Source organism: Melozone crissalis, unplaced genomic scaffold, assembly GCF_028551555.1.
Source record: "Melozone crissalis strain CALT ecotype California unplaced genomic scaffold, PUWL_Pcris_2 ptg000370l_1, whole genome shotgun sequence".
NCBI lineage: Eukaryota > Metazoa > Chordata > Aves > Passeriformes > Passerellidae > Melozone > Melozone crissalis.
The window spans coordinates 197,237-216,007 of record NW_026536113.1 but is presented as its reverse complement, the minus strand read 5'-3'; the positions used below and the strand labels follow the sequence as shown (position 1 = coordinate 216,007).

The 18,771-nt window shown below is 48.8% G+C and overlaps 1 protein-coding gene across 1 annotated transcript in view; it reads right to left on the bottom strand.

Moving 5' to 3' along the window:
- The window catches only part of LOC128950029 (inositol polyphosphate 4-phosphatase type II-like), a 118,098-nt gene extending 117,375 nt beyond the window's left edge, over nucleotides 1-723 (bottom strand). The window contains exon 1 of the mRNA XM_054294906.1: nucleotides 701-723. Coding sequence (XP_054150881.1) covers nucleotides 701-723 — 23 coding nt within the window. The remainder of the gene's footprint in view (nucleotides 1-700) is intronic.
- Between the last annotated feature and the right edge of the window lie 18,048 nt (nucleotides 724-18,771).

Genomic DNA, 18,771 nt, shown 5'->3' with positions numbered 1-18,771 from the left:
TCCACCTGTCCTCTCGTTTCTGTCATGGTAGTTTTTGTTTCCCCTACCCCAATTTAATTCAACTGTTAATTTATTTTCTACCTAGCATCTTTGTCCTTAGCACACAGCAATTCCTTCCATGCTGCCACAGTGAAACACGTCCTTCCTGAGGCAGCACTTCCCTTAATTCCTCACCATGACTCACAACAGGACAAAGAATGACATTTTCAGCCTCTGTCAGAGGGAAGTCAGACTGCACAGCACTCAGCACCCAGACCCTTCTTTTCTTCAAAAGCCATGTGCCAACCCAGGCGTATTTTCTCCTGAGATATTTCTCTCCTGGAAGAGAGAATTGCTTTTCCTGCCTAACAGTGAGCTGAACACAGTGATCTACAAAGCCCTGCTGAGGAAAGCTGGTATTTAACACCTCAACCTGGACAGCACCAGGATGGATCACATGTCATAAGCATCCTTCCAGGATTCCTGGACTCCCATGATCAGAAACTTCTATTTGCTGGTAGGCCAAACTTCTACTCCTTTCCATTCTTCACTACCAAGAATTTGATAATAAAGTTTGCTGCAGAAGTTTCCTTTTCATGTAAGTCATTATGACGTTTTACCACTGGCATATGAAACAAAAGTTAAGTTGGTTACTCTTTTTTATTTTATGGACATAAAAAGGAAACTCATGCAAATAAATGCCTTCATTTAAAAACATTACCATTCCCTCTTTTCAAGTTTCATTTGTGAACATAGCTGGTAGAAGCCTTGGGAAAAGGCACACAGCTGCTGAAGGACTACTTTTTGGCACATGTCTCTTCCAAGTTCTTCCAAATGACAGAACCCATTTTACTCCTAACTTCAGTTTCTACTTAAAAATACCATACCAGTTATCCATAACATATAATCACAGAAACTTGGTTCTTCCAAAGACAACATTAAGAAGCAGCAGCTGGAAATGTCAGCATCATGAGAAGTATTATTAGTCTCACGGCCAAAAAATTCCTGTTGGTTCTTCTGGTTTGCCATGTATTGATGATCATTTTACAATCATGCACTTCACCTGCCTACACACAAGAGAGCTCCTGCCAGTACTATAGCTACCATAACCCCACAAATCCAAGTGAAGTCTGGAAGATATTTTTTTTTCCCTGCTAAAAAGTGATCTTCAAATGACAAAGAATTATTCAAGGTTTAACCTTTTTGTTCATCTACTGTGTTGTGGATGCTAAAGATCTCTCAAGGGCAGAGCTACTGTTCTTGTTCCATTTCACCAAAGACATAAGCACAGTGTCATCCCAGCAAACTACACTTTCCAGGAAAGAACGTCTGTAGGCTGGCTTCCATTTTGTCTTGCATATTTCTCTGTAAAGATAAGCACCAGTGCCTGGTGAACATCGTTTAAGAACACCAAACTTCCTGAGCAGATGCTCAGTTTGCTTCCAGCACTGCCTCCATATAGCAAAGCAACGACAAAAGCCACTTCCAGTTATGCAGCTCAATTGTATTAACAGCAGTATTTCTTCCTCTCCCTTTTTTTCTCCCCTAAATTTCCCACATCCTGTGCTGATAATAAACAGCTCCAATGCATTCTGTATAAATCCTGCTCTGTTGGCAACCCATGAATCATGTGGCAGTATAATTCCTCGTGCCTGCAGGGCACAGATAAAGGCTGCCCCGTGGCACGGGGCCAGTGCAGCACATTCACTGGTTCCAGACACCAGGAGTCGGCATGGTCACGCTGAACCCAGAAAAGGGTTTTACTCTTTTCTCTGTATATCTTATTCTTTTGTTAGTAACCACAAATCAAACTAGGCTCTGTGCTTGACTCGGAGCAACCAGCTCACTGGCCACCAAGTTTGCATCACAAAGGAAAGTCATCTCTGCTTTTCTAAACTCCCACATTCACAGCCTTTTTATATTAAGGCCTTAACAAACTCCATCTGCAAAGTTTCAAATTCAAAATTATCAAAGTTCGCATACATGTCTTTTAACTTTCACTTACATGTCTTTTAACTTTCTTTTAATCCTTACCGTAACATTGGCAAATATATTCCTGGGTGTGATCTACTAGCATTTATAATAGGATTTCACAGAAATTTTTTCTTGTACAAATATTTTAATATACACCACTTTCCATGAGGAGACACACACACATTAGACTGCACTAAACAACTGTTCGATTATCTACTCCTGACTTTCCTGCTCTTTATTTTCTGAGAATAAGATTTGCTCTCTCCATATATGAAAGAAAATTATTCATAAACGGTCTCATGCTCCTGCAAACTTCAGTAATTTCTGTACAACAGTAGATCAGTAGATCAGAAAAACCTGACACCCACATTTCAAATTTTAAAGAAACAAACAAAAAACCTCTCCACTTGTTTGCATATTAAAACAAGCAACACCACCATACTCAAAATAAGTGAAAACAAGCTGCAGTGAATAGTCAGGGTGAAGCCCCCAGAGGCTGACTGGCAGCCAAGCAGGACAACACAAAATATTTCAGCAAAGGTTACACACAGTAACATTTAAGTTAAAGGCAGCTCAGTCGGGTAACTAAACGAAATGCCAGCTCAAATCACATTCCTGACCATCACACACAGTAATATTCCATGGAACTCACTCCAGTGTATCTGCAGCTGCAAAAAAGGGTTAATAAACCAAGAAGCTATGGAAAAGCTTTGGATCCCTATTCATTTCAGGTAGACAGATGAACTCTAGCTACAAAAGCATTAAAAGAAAAAAATCTGTTTCTATTACCTTGATTGCTGTGTATTTATATACCTTTGTGAAAGAAAAAGAAGGAAAAAAGAAACACACTATAGGTTTTTTACTTGGTTTAGCTGTTCAGAAACTGTTTTAAATTATGGCACTCTTCCTCCATTCTGGTCAGAATTCACCACACAAAAGAGTTTGGGCTGAAATGAGTAACTTTGCCTTCTCCCACAGCCCAAGACCCCCAGAGATAAAATGAATTACTTATGAGGAATTTACCTGCAGAAAACTAAAACCATTCCTCTCCACGAGTGATACTTTCACAAGGGGCATGAATAATACTGCTTCAGAACTCCTCACTGGAGTCAGGAACTGCCTTTGGCAGTGGAATGCACGCTGGTTTGGGGAAGAGGTGAAAAAATTATGCGCAAACAAGTTGTTGCACCAGGATGGAAAATAAATTCTAAAGCCGCTGGTAGCCCCCTGGCATCCCAAGGAAGAAACTCAACTTTTCTACTTAGTTAGAATGCAGATGGCTAATATCAGTAGAGTCTAAAAGCTGGGGTAGTCTTTAACCAAAAGCAAAGAACTGAAGCTTTTGGAACATCCCAAACACTATGCCACAGCACGTGGGGACACCCAAACCAGACAGATAGCAGTGTATTAAAGACTCCAAGCAGGTCTAAGTTTCTCAGCATCCCTCTATTTAGAACTAGTGACAAGAAAAGTGGCAGAACCTTACTAGAAAAAGTGAACTTCCTTGCATCCAAATGCAAATAGATAAAAATAGATACAAGTCACTGTTTAAAGACTGAATAATACCAAAATAATTTAAACAAGAGATCCCCTTGTGACTCAGCATAATTATTTTTCTTTCAGAAAAGATTAGTTTTGAACCTAACTGAATCCTATCTTCCAAATGACCATATCTCCAAATGTAATTGAAAAATTGCAAATTCCTTTTGGGCTGTACTCCTCTTGAATTCTTTTGGGCACTCCATGACTGCTGCTATGCTTGCACTGCCCTGGGGACCATGACTGCTATTCTGGGCCACAGCAGACACACTCAGCTAAGAATCTGGCACAGTTTTAACCACCTGGCCTGGATTCAGTGGCACAGGCTCAAAGCACCCAAAATTCCTGTTTTGTCCTGAGGTGTGTAAAAGAGTAAGAGCATTGCCTTGCTTAAAATACTGACAGTATTGTTGTCCTCATTACATACATCCAGCTGCTCCTTCGCGCAAAGACGATTCTGCCGCTCACAGTGCTCTGCGGTGTGTGTCTTCTGCTGAAAGAGGCCCGGGAGCGGTGCTTAGCTCTGCAGAGCACCGTACCTGCGTCTTTACCCTCTCTTCTCGTCTACATCTAAGCAAAAAACTTTTCCACTCTGTCTGGCAAGGAGAAACTGTGCCAGCACAAAAAACATCTTCCATCGTGTTCTAGAAGCTGCACGGAGGTCTGCCGAGTGTTTTGCAAGAAGAGAAAGAAAGTTGTCCAAAACAGCTTGCAATCGAATGTTCATGTGATTAGAAAAGGCAGGAGAGTGGTCAGGTACTGTTTTCTCTCAGTTGGCAAGCTGCGCACACAATCGCAGTGTTGTACAGCTTGTTTCATCACCTTTGCCAAGTTGCCGCTCTCTCCGGCTCCCGGAGACGAAGAAGCTGCTTCTTCGCGCAAAGACGATTCTGCCGCTCACAGTGCTCTGCAGTGTGCGGCTTCTGCCGAAAGAGGTCCGGGAGCGGTGCTTAGCTCTGCAGAGCACCGTACCTTCGTCTTTAGCCTCTCTTCTCGTCTACATCTTAGCAAAAAGCTTTTCCACTCTGTCTGGCAAGGAGAAACTGTGCCAGCACAAAAAACATCTCCCATCGTGTTATAGAGGCTGCACGGAGGTCTGCCGAGTGTTTTGCAAGAAGAGAAAGAAAGTTGTCCAAAACAGCTTGCAATCGAATGTTCATGTGAATAGAAAAGGCAGAAGAGTGGTCAGGTACTGTTTTCTCTCACTTGGCAAGCTGCGCACACAATCGCAGTGTTGTACAGCTTGTTTCATCACCTTTGCGAAGTTGCCGCTCTCTCCGGCTCCCGGAGACCAAGAAGCTGCTTCTTCGCGCAAAGACGATTCTGCCGCTCACAGTGCTCTGCGGTGTGCGCCTTCTGCCGAAAGAGGTCCGGGAGCGGTGCTTAGCTCTGCAGAGCACCATACCTTCGTCTTTAGCCTCTCTTCTCGTCTACATATTAGCAAAAAGCTCTTCCACTCTGTATGGCAAGGAGAAACTGTGCCAGCACAAAAAACATCTCCCATCGTGTTCTAGAGGCTGCACGAAGGTCTGCCGAGTGTTTTGCAAGAAGAGAAAGAAAGTTGTCCAAAACAGCTTGCAATCGAATGTTCATGTGTATAAAAAAGGCAGGAGAGTGGTCAGGTACTGTTTTCTCTCAGTTGGCAAGCTGCGCACACAATCGCAGTGTTGTACAGCTTGTTTCATCACCTTTGCGAAGTTGCCGCTCTCTCCGGCTCCCGGAGACGAAGAAGCTGCTTCTTCGCGCAAAGATGATTCTGCCGCTCACAGTGCTCTGCAGTGTGCGGATTCTGCCGAAAGAGGTCCGGGAGCGGTGCTTAGCTCTGCAGAGCACCGTACCTTCGTCTTTAGCCTCTCTTCTCGTCTACATCTTAGGAAAAAGCTCTTCCACTCTGTCTGGCAAGGAGAAACTGTGCCAGCACAGAAAACATCTCCCATCGTGTTCTAGAGGCTGCACGGAGGTCTGCCGAGTGTTTTGCAAGAAGAGAAAGAAAGTTGTCCAAAACAGCTTGCAATCGAATGTTCATGTGAATAGAAAAGGCAGGAGAGTGGTCAGGTACTGTTTTCTCTCAGTTGGCAAGCTACGCACACAATCGCAGTGTTGTACAGCTTGTTTCATCACCTTTGCGAAGCTGCAGCTCTCTCCGGCTCCCGGAGACGAAGAAGCTGCTTCTTCGCGCAAAGACGATTCTGCCGCTCACGGTGCTCTCCGGTGTGCGGCTTCTGCCGAAAGAGGCCCGGGAGCGGTGCTTAGCTCTGCAGAGCACCGTACCTTCGTCTTTAGCCTCTCTTCTCGTCTACATCTTAGCAAAAAGCTTTTCCACTCTGCCTGGCAAGGAGAAACTGTGCCAGCACAGAAAACATCTCCCATTGTGTTCTAGAGGCTGCACGGAGGTCTGCCGAGTGTTTTGCAAGAAGAGAAAGAAAGTTGTCCAAAATAGCTTGCAATCGAATGTTCATGTGAATAGAAAAGGCAGGAGAGTGGTCAGGTACTGTTTTCTCTCAGTTGGCAAGCTGCGCACACAATCGCAGTGTTGTACAGCTTGTTTCATCACCTTTGCGAAGGTGCCGCTCTCTCCGGCTCCCGGAGACGAAGAAGCTGCTTCTTCGCGCAAAGACAATTCTGCCGCTCACAGTGCTCTGCGGTGTGCGCCTTCTGCCGAAAGAGGTCCGGGAGCGGTGCTTAGCTCTGCAGAGCACCGTACCTTCGTCGTTAGCCTCTCTTCTCGTCTACATCTTAGCAAAAAGCTTTTCCACTCTGTCTGGCAAGGAGAAACTGTGCCAGCACAGAAAATATCTCCCATCGTGTTCTAGAGGCTGCACGGAGGTCTGCCGAGTGTTTTGCAAGAAGAGAAAGAAAGTTGTCCAAAACAGCTTGCAATCGAATGTTCATGTGAATAGAAAAGGCAGGAGAGTGGTCAGGTACTGTTTTCTCGCAGTTGGCAAGCTGCGCACACAATCGCAGTGTTGTACAGCTTGTTTCATCACCTTTGCGAAGCTGCCGCTCTCTCCGGCTCCCGGAGACGAAGAAGCTGCTTCTTTGCGCAAAGACGATTCTGCCGCTCACAGTGCTCTGCAGTGTGTGTCTTCTGCCGAAAGAGGCCCGGGAGCTGTGCTTAGCTCTGCAGAGCACCGTACCTTCGTCTTTAGCCTCTCTTCACGTCTACATCTTAGCAAAAAGCTTTTCCACTCTGTCTGCCAAGGAGAAACTGTGCCAGCACAAAAAACATCTCCCATCGTGTTCTAGAGGCTGCACGGCGGTCTGCCGAGTGTTTTGCAAGAAGAGAAAGAAAGTTGTCCAAAACAGCTTCCAATCGAATGTTCATGTGAATAGAAAAGGCAGGAGAGTGGTCAGGTACTGTTTTCTCTCACTTGGCAAGCTGCGCACACAATCGCAGTGTTGTACAGCTTGTTTCATCACCTTTGCGAAGTTGCCGCTCTCTCCGGCTCCCAGAGACGAAGAAGCTGCTTCTTCGCGCAAAGACGATTCTGCCGCTCACAGTGCTCTTCGGTGTGCGCCTTCTGCCGAAAGAGGTCCGGGAGCTGTGCTCAGCTCTGCAGAGCACCGTACCTTCGTCTTTAGCCTCTCTTCTCGTCTACATCTTAAGAAAAAGCTTTTCCACTCTCTCTGGCAAGGAGAAACTGTGCCAGCACAGAAAACATCTCCCATCGTGTTCTAGAGGTTGCACGGAGGTCTGTTGAGTGTTTTGCAAGAAGAGAAAGAAAGTTGTCCAAAACAGCTTCCAATCGAATGTTCATGTGAATAGAAAAGGCAGGAGAGTGGTCAGGTACTGTTTTCTCTCAGGTGGCAAGCTGCGCACACAATCGCAGTGTTGTACAGCTTGTTTCATCACCTTTGCCAAGTTGCCGCTCTCTCCGGCTCCCAGAGACGAAGAAGCTGCTTCTTCGCGCAAAGACGATTCTGCCGCTCACAGTGCTCTGCAGTGTGTGTCTTCTGCCGAAAGAGGCCCGGGAGCTGTGCTTAGCTCTGCAGAGCACCGTACCTTCGTCTTTAGCCTCTCTTCTCGTCTACATCTTAGCAAAAAGCTTTTCCACTCTGTCTGGCAAGAAGAAACTGTGCCAGCACAAAAAACATCTCCCATCGTGTTATAGAGGCTGCACGCAGGTCTGCCGAGTGTTTTCCAAGAAGAGAAAGAAAGTTGTCCAAAACAGCTTGCAATCGAATGTTCATGTGATTAGAAAAGGCAGGAGAGTGGTCAGGTACTGTTTTCTCTCAGTTGGCAAGCTGCGCACACAATCGCAGTGTTGTACAGCTTGTTTCATCACCTTTGCCAAGTTGCCGCTCTCTCCGGCTCCCGGAGACGAAGAAGCTGCTTCTTCGCGCAAAGACGATTCTGCCGCTCACAGTGCTCTGCAGTGTGCGGCTTCTGCCGAAAGAGGTCCGGGAGCGGTGCTTAGCTCTGCAGAGCACCGTACCTTCGTCTTTAGCCTCTCTTCTCGTCTACATCTTAGCAAAAAGCTTTTCCACTCTGTCTGGCAAGGAGAAACTGTGCCAGCACAGAAAACATCTCCCATCGTGTTATAGAGGCTGCACGCAGGTCTGCCGAGTGTTTTGCAAGAAGAGAAAGAAAGTTGTCCAAAACAGCTTGCAATCGAATGTTCATGTGAATAGAAAAGGCAGAAGAGTGGTCAGGTACTGTTTTCTCTCAGTTGGCAAGCTGCGCACACAATCGCAGTGTTGTACAGCTTGTTTCATCACCTTTGCCAAGTTGCCGCTCTCTCCGGCTCCCGGAGACGAAGAAGCTGCTTCTTCGCGCAAAGACGATTCTGCAGCTCACAGTGCTCTGCGGTGTGCGCCTTCTTCCGAAAGAGGCCCGGGAGCTGTGCTTAGCTCTGCAGAGCACCGTGCCTTGGTCGTTAGACTCTCTTCTCGTCTACATCTTAGCAAAAAGCTTTTCCACTCTGTCTGGCAAGGAGAAACTGTGCCAGCACAAAAAACATCTCCCATCGTGTTCTAGAGGCTGCACGGAGGTCTGCCGAGTGTTTTGCAAGAAGAGAAAGAAAGTTGTCCAAAACAGCTTGCAATCGAATGTTCATGTGAATAGAAAAGGCAGGAGAGTGGTCAGGTACTGTTTTCTCTCAGTTGGCAAGCTGCGCACACAATCGCAGTGTTGTACAGCTTGTTTCATCACCTTTGCCAAGTTGCTGCTCTCTCCGGCTCCCGGAGACGAAGAAGCTGCTTCTTCGCGCAAAGACGATTCTGCCGCTCACAGTGCTCTGCAGTGTGCGGCTTCTGCCGAAAGAGGTCCGGGAGCGGTGCTTAGCTCTGCAGAGCACCGTACCTTCGTCTTCAGCCTCTCTTCTCGTCTACATCTTAGGAAAAAGCTTTTCCACTCTGTCTGGCAAGGAGAAACTGTGCCAGCACAAAAAACATCTCCCATCGTCTTCTAGAAGCTGCACGGAGGTCTGCCGAGTGTTTTGCTGGAAGAGAAAGAATGTTGTCCAAAACACTTCTAATCGAATGTTCATGTGAATAGAAAAGGCAGGAGGGTGGTCAGGTACTGTTTTCTCTCAGTTGGCAAGCTGCGCACACAATCGCAGTGTTGTACAGCTTGTTTCATCACCTTTGCGAAGTTGCCGCTCTCTCCGGCTCCCGGTGACGAAGAAGCTGCTTCTTCGCGCAAAGACGATTCTGCCCCTCACAGTGCTCTGCGGTGTGTGTCTTCTGCCGAAAGAGGCCCGGGAGCGGTGCTTAGCTCTGCAGAGCACCGTACCTTCGTCTTTAGCCTCTCTTCTCGTCTACATCTTAGCAAAAAGCTTTTCCACTCTGTCTGGCAAGGAGAAACTGTGCCAGCACAAAAAACATCTCCCATCGTGTTCTAGAGGCTGCACGGAGGTCTGCCGAGTGTTTTGCAAGAAGAGAAAGAAAGTTGTCCAAAATAGCTTGCAATCGAATGTTCATGTGAATAGAAAAGGCAGGAGAGTGGTCAGGTACTGTTTTCTCTCACTTGGCAAGCTGCGCACACAATCGCAGTGTTGTACAGCTTGTTTCATCACCTTTGCCAAGTTGCCGCTCTCTCCGGCTCCCGGAGACGAAGAAGCTGCTTCTTCGCGCAAAGACGATTCTGCCGCTCACAGTGCCCTTCAGTGTGTGTCGTCTGCCGAAAGAGGCCCGGGAGCGGTGCTTAGCTCTGCAGAGCACCGTACCTTCGTCTTTAGCCTCTCTTCTCGTCTACATCTTAGCAAAAAGCTTTTCCACTCTGTCTGGCAAGGAGAAACTGTGCCAGCACAGAAAACATCTCCCATCGTGTTCTAGAGGCTGCACGGAGGTCTGCCGAGTGTTTTGCAAGAAGAGAAAGAAAGTTGTCCAAAACAGCTTCCAATCGAATGTTCATGTGAATAGAAAAGGCAGGAGAGTGGTCAGGTACTGTTTTCTCTCACTTGGCAAGCTGCGCACACAATCGCAGTGTTGTACAGCTTGTTTCATCACCTTTGCCAAGTTGCCGCTCTCTCCGGCTCCCAGAGACGAAGAAGCTGCTTCTTCGCGCAAAGACGATTCTGCCGCTCACAGTGCTCTGCGGTGTGCGCCTTCTGCCGAAAGAGGCCCGGGAGCAGTGCTTAGCTCTACAGAGCACCGTACCTTCGTCTTTAGCCTCTCTTCTCATCTACATCTTAGCAAAAAGCTTTTCCACTCTGTCTGGCAAGGAGAAACTGTGCCAGCACAGAAAACATCTCCCATCGTGTTCTAGAGGCTGCACGGAGGTCTGCCGAGTGTTTTGCAAAAAGAGAAAGAAAGTTGTCCAAAACAGCTTGCAATCGAATGTTCATGTGAATAGAAAAGGCAGGAGAGTGGTCAGGTACTGTTTTCTCTCAGTTGGCAAGCTGCGCAACACAATCGCAGTGTTGTACAGCTTGTTTCATCGCCTTTGCCAAGTTGCCGCTCTCCGGCTACCGGAGACGAAGAAGCTGCTTCTTCGCGCAAAGACGATTCTGCCCCTCACAGTGCTCTGCGGTGTGTGTCTTCTGCCGAAAGAGGCCCGGGAGCGGTGCTTAGCTCTGCAGAGCACCGTACCTTCGTCTTTAGCGTCTCTTCTCGTCTACATCTTAGCAAAAAGCTTTTCCAGTCTGTCTGGCAAGGAGAAACTGTGCCAGCACAGAAAACATCTCCCATCGTGTTCTAGAGGCTGCACGGAGGTCTGCCGAGTGTTTTGCAAGAAGAGAAAGAAAGTTGTCCAAAACAGCTTGCAATCGAATGTTCATGTGAATAGAAAAGGCAGGAGAGTGGTCAGGTACTGTTTTCTCTCACTTGGCCAGCTGCGCACACAATCGCAGTGTTGTACAGCTTGTTTCATCACCTTTGCCAAGTTGCCGCTCTCTCCGGCTCCCGGAGACGAAGAAGCTGCTTCTTCGCGCAAATACGATTCTGCCGATCACAGTGCTCTGCGGTGTGTGTCTTCTGCCGAAAGAGGCCCGGGAGCTGTGCTTAGCGCTGCAGAGCACCGTACCTTCGTCTTTAGCCTCTCTTCTCGTCTACATCTTAGCAAAAAGCTTTTCCACTCTGTCTGGCATGGAGAAACTGTGCCAGCACAGAAAACATCTCCCATCGTGTTATAGAGGCTGCACGCAGGTCTGCCGAGTGTTTTGCAAGAAGAGAAAGAAAGTTGTCCAAAACAGCTTCCAATCGAATGTTCATGTGAATAGAAAAGGCAGGAGAGTGGTCAGGTACTGTTTTCTCTCAGTTGGCAAGCTGCGCACACAATCGCAGTGTTGTACAGCTTGTTTCATCACCTTTGTGAAGTTGCCGCTCTCTCCGGCTCCCAGAGACGAAGAAGCTGCTTCTTCGCGTAAAGACGATTCTGCCACTCACAGTGCTCTGCGGTGTGCGCCTTCTGCCGAAAGAGGCCCGGGAGCGGTGCTTAGCTCTGCAGAGCACCGTACCTTCGTCTTTAGCCTCTCTTCTCGTCTACATCTTAGCAAAAAGCTTTTCCACTCTGTCTGGCAAGGAGAAACTGTGCCAGCACAAAAAACATCTCCCATCGTGTTCTAGAGGCTGCACGGAGGTCTGCCGAGTGTTTTGCAAAAAGAGAAAGAAAGTTGTCCAAAACAGCTTGCAATCGAATGTTCATGTGAATAGAAAAGGCAGGAGAGTGGTCAGGTACTGTTTTCTCTCACTTGGCCAGCTTCGCACACAATCGCAGTGTTGTACAGCTTGTTTCATCACCTTTGCGAAGTTGCCGCTCTCTCCGGCTCCCAGAGACGAAGAAGCTGCTTCTTCGCGCAAAGACGATTCTGCCGCTCACAGTGCTCTGCGGTGTGCGGCTTCTGCCGAAAGAGGCCCGGGAGCAGTGCTTAGCTCTGCAGAGCACCGTACCTTCGTCTTTAGCCTCTCTTCTCGTCTACATCTTAACAAAAAGCATATCCACTCTGTCTGGCAAGGAGAAACTGTGCCAGCACAGAAAACATCTCCCATCGTGTTCTAGAGGCTGCACGGAGGTCTGCCGAGTGTTTTGCAAGAAGAGAAAGAAAGTTGTCCAAAACAGCTTCCAATCGAATGTTCATGTGAATAGAAAAGGCAGGAGAGTGGTCAGGTACTGTTTTCTCTCACTTGGCAAGCTGCGCACACAATCGCAGTGTTGTACAGCTTGTTTCATCACCTTTGCCAAGTTGCCGCTCTCTCCGGCTCCCGGAGACCAAGAAGCTGCTTCTTCGCGCAAAGACGATTCTGCCGCTCACAGTGCTCTGCGGTGTGCGCCTTCTGCCGAAAGAGGCCCGGGAGCGGTGCTTAGCTCTGCAGAGCACCGTACCTTCGTCTTTAGCCTCTCTTCTCGTCTACATCTTAGCAAAAAGCTTTTCCACTCTGTCTGGCAAGGAGAAACTGTGCCAGCACAGAAAACATCTCCCATCGTGTTCTAGAGGCTGCACGGAGTTCTGCCGAGTGTTTTGCAAGAAGAGAAAGAAAGTTGTCCAAAACAGCTTGCAATCGAATGTTCATGTGAATAGAAAAGGCAGGAGAGTGGTCAGGTACTGTTTTCTCTCAGTTGGCAAGCTGCGCACACAATCGCAGTGTTGTACAGCTTGTTTCATCACCTTTGCCAAGTTGCCGCTCTCTCCGGCTCCCGGAGACGAAGAAGCTGCTTCTTCGCGCAAAGACGATTCTGCCCCTCACAGTGCTCTGCGGTGTGTGTCTTCTGCCGAAAGAGGCCCGGGAGCGGTGCTTAGCTCTGCAGAGCACCGTACCTTCGTCTTTAGCGTCTCTTCTCGTCTACATCTTAGCAAAAAGCTTTTCCACTCTGTCTGGCAAGGAGAAACTGTGCCAGCACAGAAAACATCTCCCATCGTGTTCTAGAGGCTGCACGGAGGTCTGCCGAGTGTTTTGCAAGAAGAGAAAGAAAGTTGTCCAAAACAGCTTGCAATCGAATGTTCATGTGATTAGAAAAGGCAGGAGAGTGGTCAGGTACTGTTTTCTCTCACTTGGCCAGCTGCGCACACAATCGCAGTGTTGTACAGCTTGTTTCATCACCTTTGCCAAGTTGCCGCTCTCTCCGGCTCCCGGAGACGAAGAAGCTGCTTCTTCGCGCAAAGACGATTCTGCCGCTCACAGTGCTCTGCGGTGTGCGTCTTCTGCCGAAAGACGTCCGGGAGCAGTGCATAGCTCTGCAGAGCACCGTACCTTCGTCTTTAGCCTCTCTTCTCGTCTACATCTTAGCAAAAAGATTTTCCTCTCTGTCTGGCAAGGAGAAACTGTGCCAGCACAGAAAACATCTCCCATCGTGTTCTAGAGGCTGCACGGGGGTCTGCCGAGTGTTTTGCAAGAAGAGAAAGAAAGTTGTCCAAAACAGCATGCAATCGAATGTTCATGTGAATAGAAAAGGCAGGAGAGTGGTCAGGTACTGATTTCTCTCAGTTGGCAAGCTGCGCACACAATCGCAGTGTTGTACAGCTTGTTTCATCACCTTTGCCAAGTTGCCGCTCTCTCCGGCTCCCGGAGACGAAGAAGCTGCTTCTTCGCGCAAAGACGATTCTGCCGCTCACAGTGCCCTGCGGTGTGTGTCTTCTGCCGAAAGAGGCCCGGGAGCAGTGCTTAGCGCTGCAGAGCACCGTACCTTCGTCTTTAGCCTCTCTTCTCGTCTACATCTTAGCAAAAAGCTTTTCCTCTCGGTCTGTCATGGAGAAACTGTGCCAGCACAGAAAACATCTCCCATCGTGTTCTAGAGGCTGCACGGGGGTCTGCCGAGTGTTTTGGAAGAAGAGAAAGAAAGTTGTCCAAAACAGCTGGCAATCGACTGTTCATGTGATTAGAAAAGGCAGGAGAGTGGTCAGGTACTGTTTTCTCTCAGTTGGCAAGCTGCGCACACAATCGCAGTGTTGTACAGCTTGTTTCATCACCTTTGCCAAGTTGCCGCTCTCTCCGGCTCCCGGAGACCAAGAAGCTGCTTCTTCGCGCAAAGACGATTCTGCCGCTCACAGTGCTCTGCGGTGTGCGCCTTCTGCCGAAAGAGGCCCGGGAGCGGTGCTTAGCTCTGCAGAGCACCGTACCTTCGTCTTTAGCCTCTCTTCTCGTCTACATCTTAGCAAAAAGCTTTTCCACTCTGTCTGGCAAGGAGAAACTGTGCCAGCACAAAAAACATCTCCCATCGTGTTCTAGAGGCTGCACGGAGGTCTGCCGAGTGTTTTGCAAGAAGAGAAAGAAAGTTGTCCAAAACAGCTTGCAATCGAATGTTCATGTGATTAGAAAAGGCAGGAGAGTGGTCAGGTACTGTTTTCTCTCACTTGGCAAGCTGCGCACACAATCGCAGTGTTGTACAGCTTGTTTCATCACCTTTGCCAAGTTGCCGCTCTCTCCGGCTCCCGGAGACGAAGAAGCTGCTTCTTCGCGCAAAGACGATTCTGCCGCTCACAGTGCTCTGCGGTGTGCGGCTTCCGCCGAAAGAGGCCCGGGAGCGGTGCTTAGCTCTGCAGAGCACCGTACCTTCGTCTTTAGCCTCTCTTCTCGTCTACATCTTAGCAAAAAGCTTTTCCACTATGTCTGGCAAGGAGAAACTGTGCCAGCACAAAAAACATCTCCCATCGTGTTCTAGAAGCTGCACGGCGGTCTGCCGAGTGTTTTGCAAGAAGAGAAAGAAAGTTGTCCAAAACAGCTTGCAATCGAATGTTCATGTGAATAGAAAAGGCAGGAGAGCGGTCAGTTACTGTTTTCTCTCAGTTGGCAAGCTGCGCACACAATCGCAGTGTTGTACAGCTTGTTTCATCACCTTTGCCAAGTTGCCGCTCTCTCCGGCTCCCGGAGACGAAGAAGCTGCTTCTTCGCGCAAAGACGATTCTGCCGCTCACAGTGCTCTGCGGTGTGCGCCTTCTGCCGAAAGAGGTCCGGGAGCGGTGCTTAGCTCTGCAGAGCACCGTACCTTCGTCTTCAGCCTCTCTTCTCGTCTACATCTTAGGAAAAAGCTTTTCAACTCTGTCTGGCAAGGAGAAACTGTGCCAGCACAAAAAACATCTCCCATCGTCTTCTAGAAGCTGCACGGAGGTCTGCCGAGTGTTTTGCTGGAAGAGAAAGAATGTTGTCCAAAACACTTCTAATCGAATGTTCATGTGAATAGAAAAGGCAGGAGGGTGGTCAGGTACTGTTTTCTCTCAGTTGGCAAGCTGCGCACACAATCGCAGTGTTGTACAGCTTGTTTCATCACCTTTGCGAAGTTGCCGCTCTCTCCGGCTCCCGGTGACGAAGAAGCTGCTTCTTCGCGCAAAGACGATTCTGCCCCTCACAGTGCTCTGCGGTGTGTGTCTTCTGCCGAAAGAGGCCCGGGAGCGGTGCTTAGCTCTGCAGAGCACCGTACCTTCGTCTTTAGCCTCTCTTCTCGTCTACATCTTAGCAAAAAGCTTTTCCACTCTGTCTGGCAAGGAGAAACTGTGCCAGCACAAAAAACATCTCCCATCGTGTTCTAGAGGCTGCACGGAGGTCTGCCGAGTGTTTTGCAAGAAGAGAAAGAAAGTTGTCCAAAATAGCTTGCAATCGAATGTTCATGTGAATAGAAAAGGCAGGAGAGTGGTCAGGTACTGTTTTCTCTCACTTGGCAAGCTGCGCACACAATCGCAGTGTTGTACAGCTTGTTTCATCACCTTTGCCAAGTTGCCGCTCTCTCCGGCTCCCGGAGACGAAGAAGCTGCTTCTTCGCGCAAAGACGATTCTGCCGCTCACAGTGCTCTTCAGTGTGTGTCGTCTGCCGAAAGAGGCCCGGGAGCGGTGCTTAGCTCTGCAGAGCACCGTACCTTCGTCTTTAGCCTCTCTTCTCGTCTACATCTTAGCAAAAAGCTTTTCCACTCTGTCTGCCAAGGAGAAACTGTGCCAGCACAGAAAACATCTCCCATCGTGTTCTAGAGGCTGCACGGAGGTCTGCCGAGTGTTTTGCAAGAAGAGAAAGAAAGTTGTCCAAAACAGCTTCCAATCGAATGTTCATGTGAATAGAAAAGGCAGGAGAGTGGTCAGGTACTGTTTTCTCTCACTTGGCAAGCTGCGCACACAATCGCAGTGTTGTACAGCTTGTTTCATCACCTTTGCCAAGTTGCCGCTCTCTCCGGCTCCCAGAGACGAAGAAGCTGCTTCTTCGCGCAAAGACGATTCTGCCGCTCACAGTGCTCTGCGGTGTGCGCCTTCTGCCGAAAGAGGCCCGGGAGCAGTGCTTAGCTCTACAGAGCACCGTACCTACGTCTTTAGCCTCTCTTCTCGTCTACATCTTAGCAAAAAGCTTTTCCTCTCTGTCTGCCAAGGAGAAACTGTGCCAGCACAGAAAACATCTCCCATCGTGTTCTAGAGGCTGCACGGAGGTCTGCCGAGTGTTTTGCAAAAAGAGAAAGAAAGTTGTCCAAAACAGCTTGCAATCGAATGTTCATGTGAATAGAAAAGGCAGGAGAGTGGTCAGGTACTGTTTTCTCTCAGTTGGCAAGCTGCGCAACACAATCGCAGTGTTGTACAGCTTGTTTCATCGCCTTTGCCAAGTTGCCGCTCTCCGGCTACCGGAGACGAAGAAGCTGCTTCTTCGCGCAAAGACGATTCTGCCCCTCACAGTGCTCTGCGGTGTGCGTCTTCCGCCGAAAGAGGCCCGGGAGCGGGGCTTAGCTCTGCAGAGCACCGTACCTTCGTCTTTAGCGTCTCTTCTCGTCTACATCTTAGCAAAAAGCTTTTCCAGTCTGTCTGGCAAGGAGAAACTGTGCCAGCACAGAAAACATCTCCCATCGTGTTCTAGAGGCTGCACGGAGGTCTGCCGAGTGTTTTGCAAGAAGAGAAAGAAAGTTGTCCAAAACAGCTTGCAATCGAATGTTCATGTGATTAGAAAAGGCAGGAGAGTGGTCAGGTACTGTTTTCTCTCACTTGGCCAGCTGCGCACACAATCGCAGTGTTGTACAGCTTGTTTCATCACCTTTGCCAAGTTGCCGCTCTCTCCGGCTCCCGGAGACGAAGAAGCTGCTTCTTCGCGCAAATACGATTCTGCCGATCACAGTGCTCTGCGGTGTGTGTCTTCTGCCGAAAGAGGCCCGGGAGCTGTGCTTAGCGCTGCAGAGCACCGTACCTTCGTCTTTAGCCTCTCTTCTCGTCTACATCTTAGCAAAAAGCTTTTCCTCTCTGTCTGGCATGGAGAAACTGTGCCAGCACAGAAAACATCTCCCATCGTGTTCTAGAGGCTGCACGGAGGTCTGCCGAGTGTTTTGCAAGAAGAGAAAGAAAGTTGTCCAAAACAGCTTGCAATCGAATGTTCATGTGAATAGAAAAGGCAGGAGAGTGGTCAGGTACTGTTTTCTCTCAGTTGGCAAGCTGCGCACACAATCGCAGTGTTGTACAGCTTGTTTCATCACCTTTGCCAAGTTGCCGCTCTCTCCGGCTCCCAGAGACGAAGAAGCTGCTTCTTCGCGTAAAGACGATTCTGCCGCTCACAGTGCTCTGCGGTGTGCGCCTTCTGCCGAAAGAGGCCCGGGAGCGGTGCTTAGCTCTGCAGAGCACCGTACCTTCGTCTTTAGCCTCTCTTCTCGTCTACATCTTAGCAAAAAGCTTTTCCACTCTGTCTGCCAAGGAGAAACTGTGCCAGCACAGAAAACATCTCCCATCGTGTTCTAGAGGCTGCACGGAGGTCTGCCGAGTGTTTTGCAAAAAGAGAAAGAAAGTTGTCCAAAACAGCTTGCAATCGAATGTTCATGTGAATAGAAAAGGCAGGAGAGTGGTCAGGTACTGTTTTCTCTCACTTGGCCAGCTTCGCACACAATCGCAGTGTTGTACAGCTTGTTTCATCACCTTTGCGAAGTTGCCGCTCTCTCCGGCTCCCAGAGACGAAGAAGCTGCTTCTTCGCGCAAAGACGATTCTGCCGCTCACAGTGCTCTGCGGTGTGCGGCTTCTGCCGAAAGAGGCGGGGGAGCAGTGCTTAGCTCTGCAGAGCACCGTACCTTCGTCTTTAGCCTCTCTTCTCGTCTACATCTTAACAAAAAGCATATCCACTCTGTCTGGCAAGGAGAAACTGTGCCAGCACAGAAAACATCTCCCATCGTGTTCTAGAGGCTGCACGGAGGTCTGCCGAGTGTTTTGCAAGAAGAGAAAGAAAGTTGTCCAAAACAGCTTGCAATCGAATGTTCATGTGAATAGAAAAGGCAGGAGAGTGGTCAGGTACTGTTTTCTCTCACTTGGCAAGCTGCGCACACAATCGCAGTGTTGTACAGCTTGTTTCATCACCTTTGCCAAGTTGCCGCTCTCTCCGGCTCCCGGAGACGAAGAAGCTGCTTCTTCGCGCAAAGACGATTCTGCCGCTCACAGTGCTCTGCGGTGTGCGCCTTCTGCCGAAAGAGGCCCGGGAGCGGTGCTTAGCTCTGCAGAGCACCGTACCTTCGTCTTTAGCCTCTCTTCTCGTCTACATCTTAGCAAAAAGCTTTTCCACTCTGTCTGGCAAGGAGAAACTGTGCCAGCACAGAAAACATCTCCCATCGTGTTCTAGAGGCTGCACGGAGGTCTGCCGAGTGTTTTGCAAGAAGAGAAAGAAAGTTGTCCAAAACAGCTTGCAATCGAATGTTCATGTGAATAGAAAAGGCAGGAGAGTGGTCAGGTACTGTTTTCTCTCACTTGGCAAGCTGCGCACACAATCGCAGTGTTGTACAGCTTGTTTCATCACCTTTGCCAAGTTGCCGCTCTCTCCGGCTCCCGGAGACGAAGAAGCTGCTTCTTCGCGCAAAGACGATTCTGCCGCTCACAGTGCTCTGCGGTGTGCGGCTTCCGCCGAAAGAGGCCCGGGAGCGGTGCTTAGCTCTGCAGAGCACCGTACCTTCGTCTTTAGCCTCTCTTCT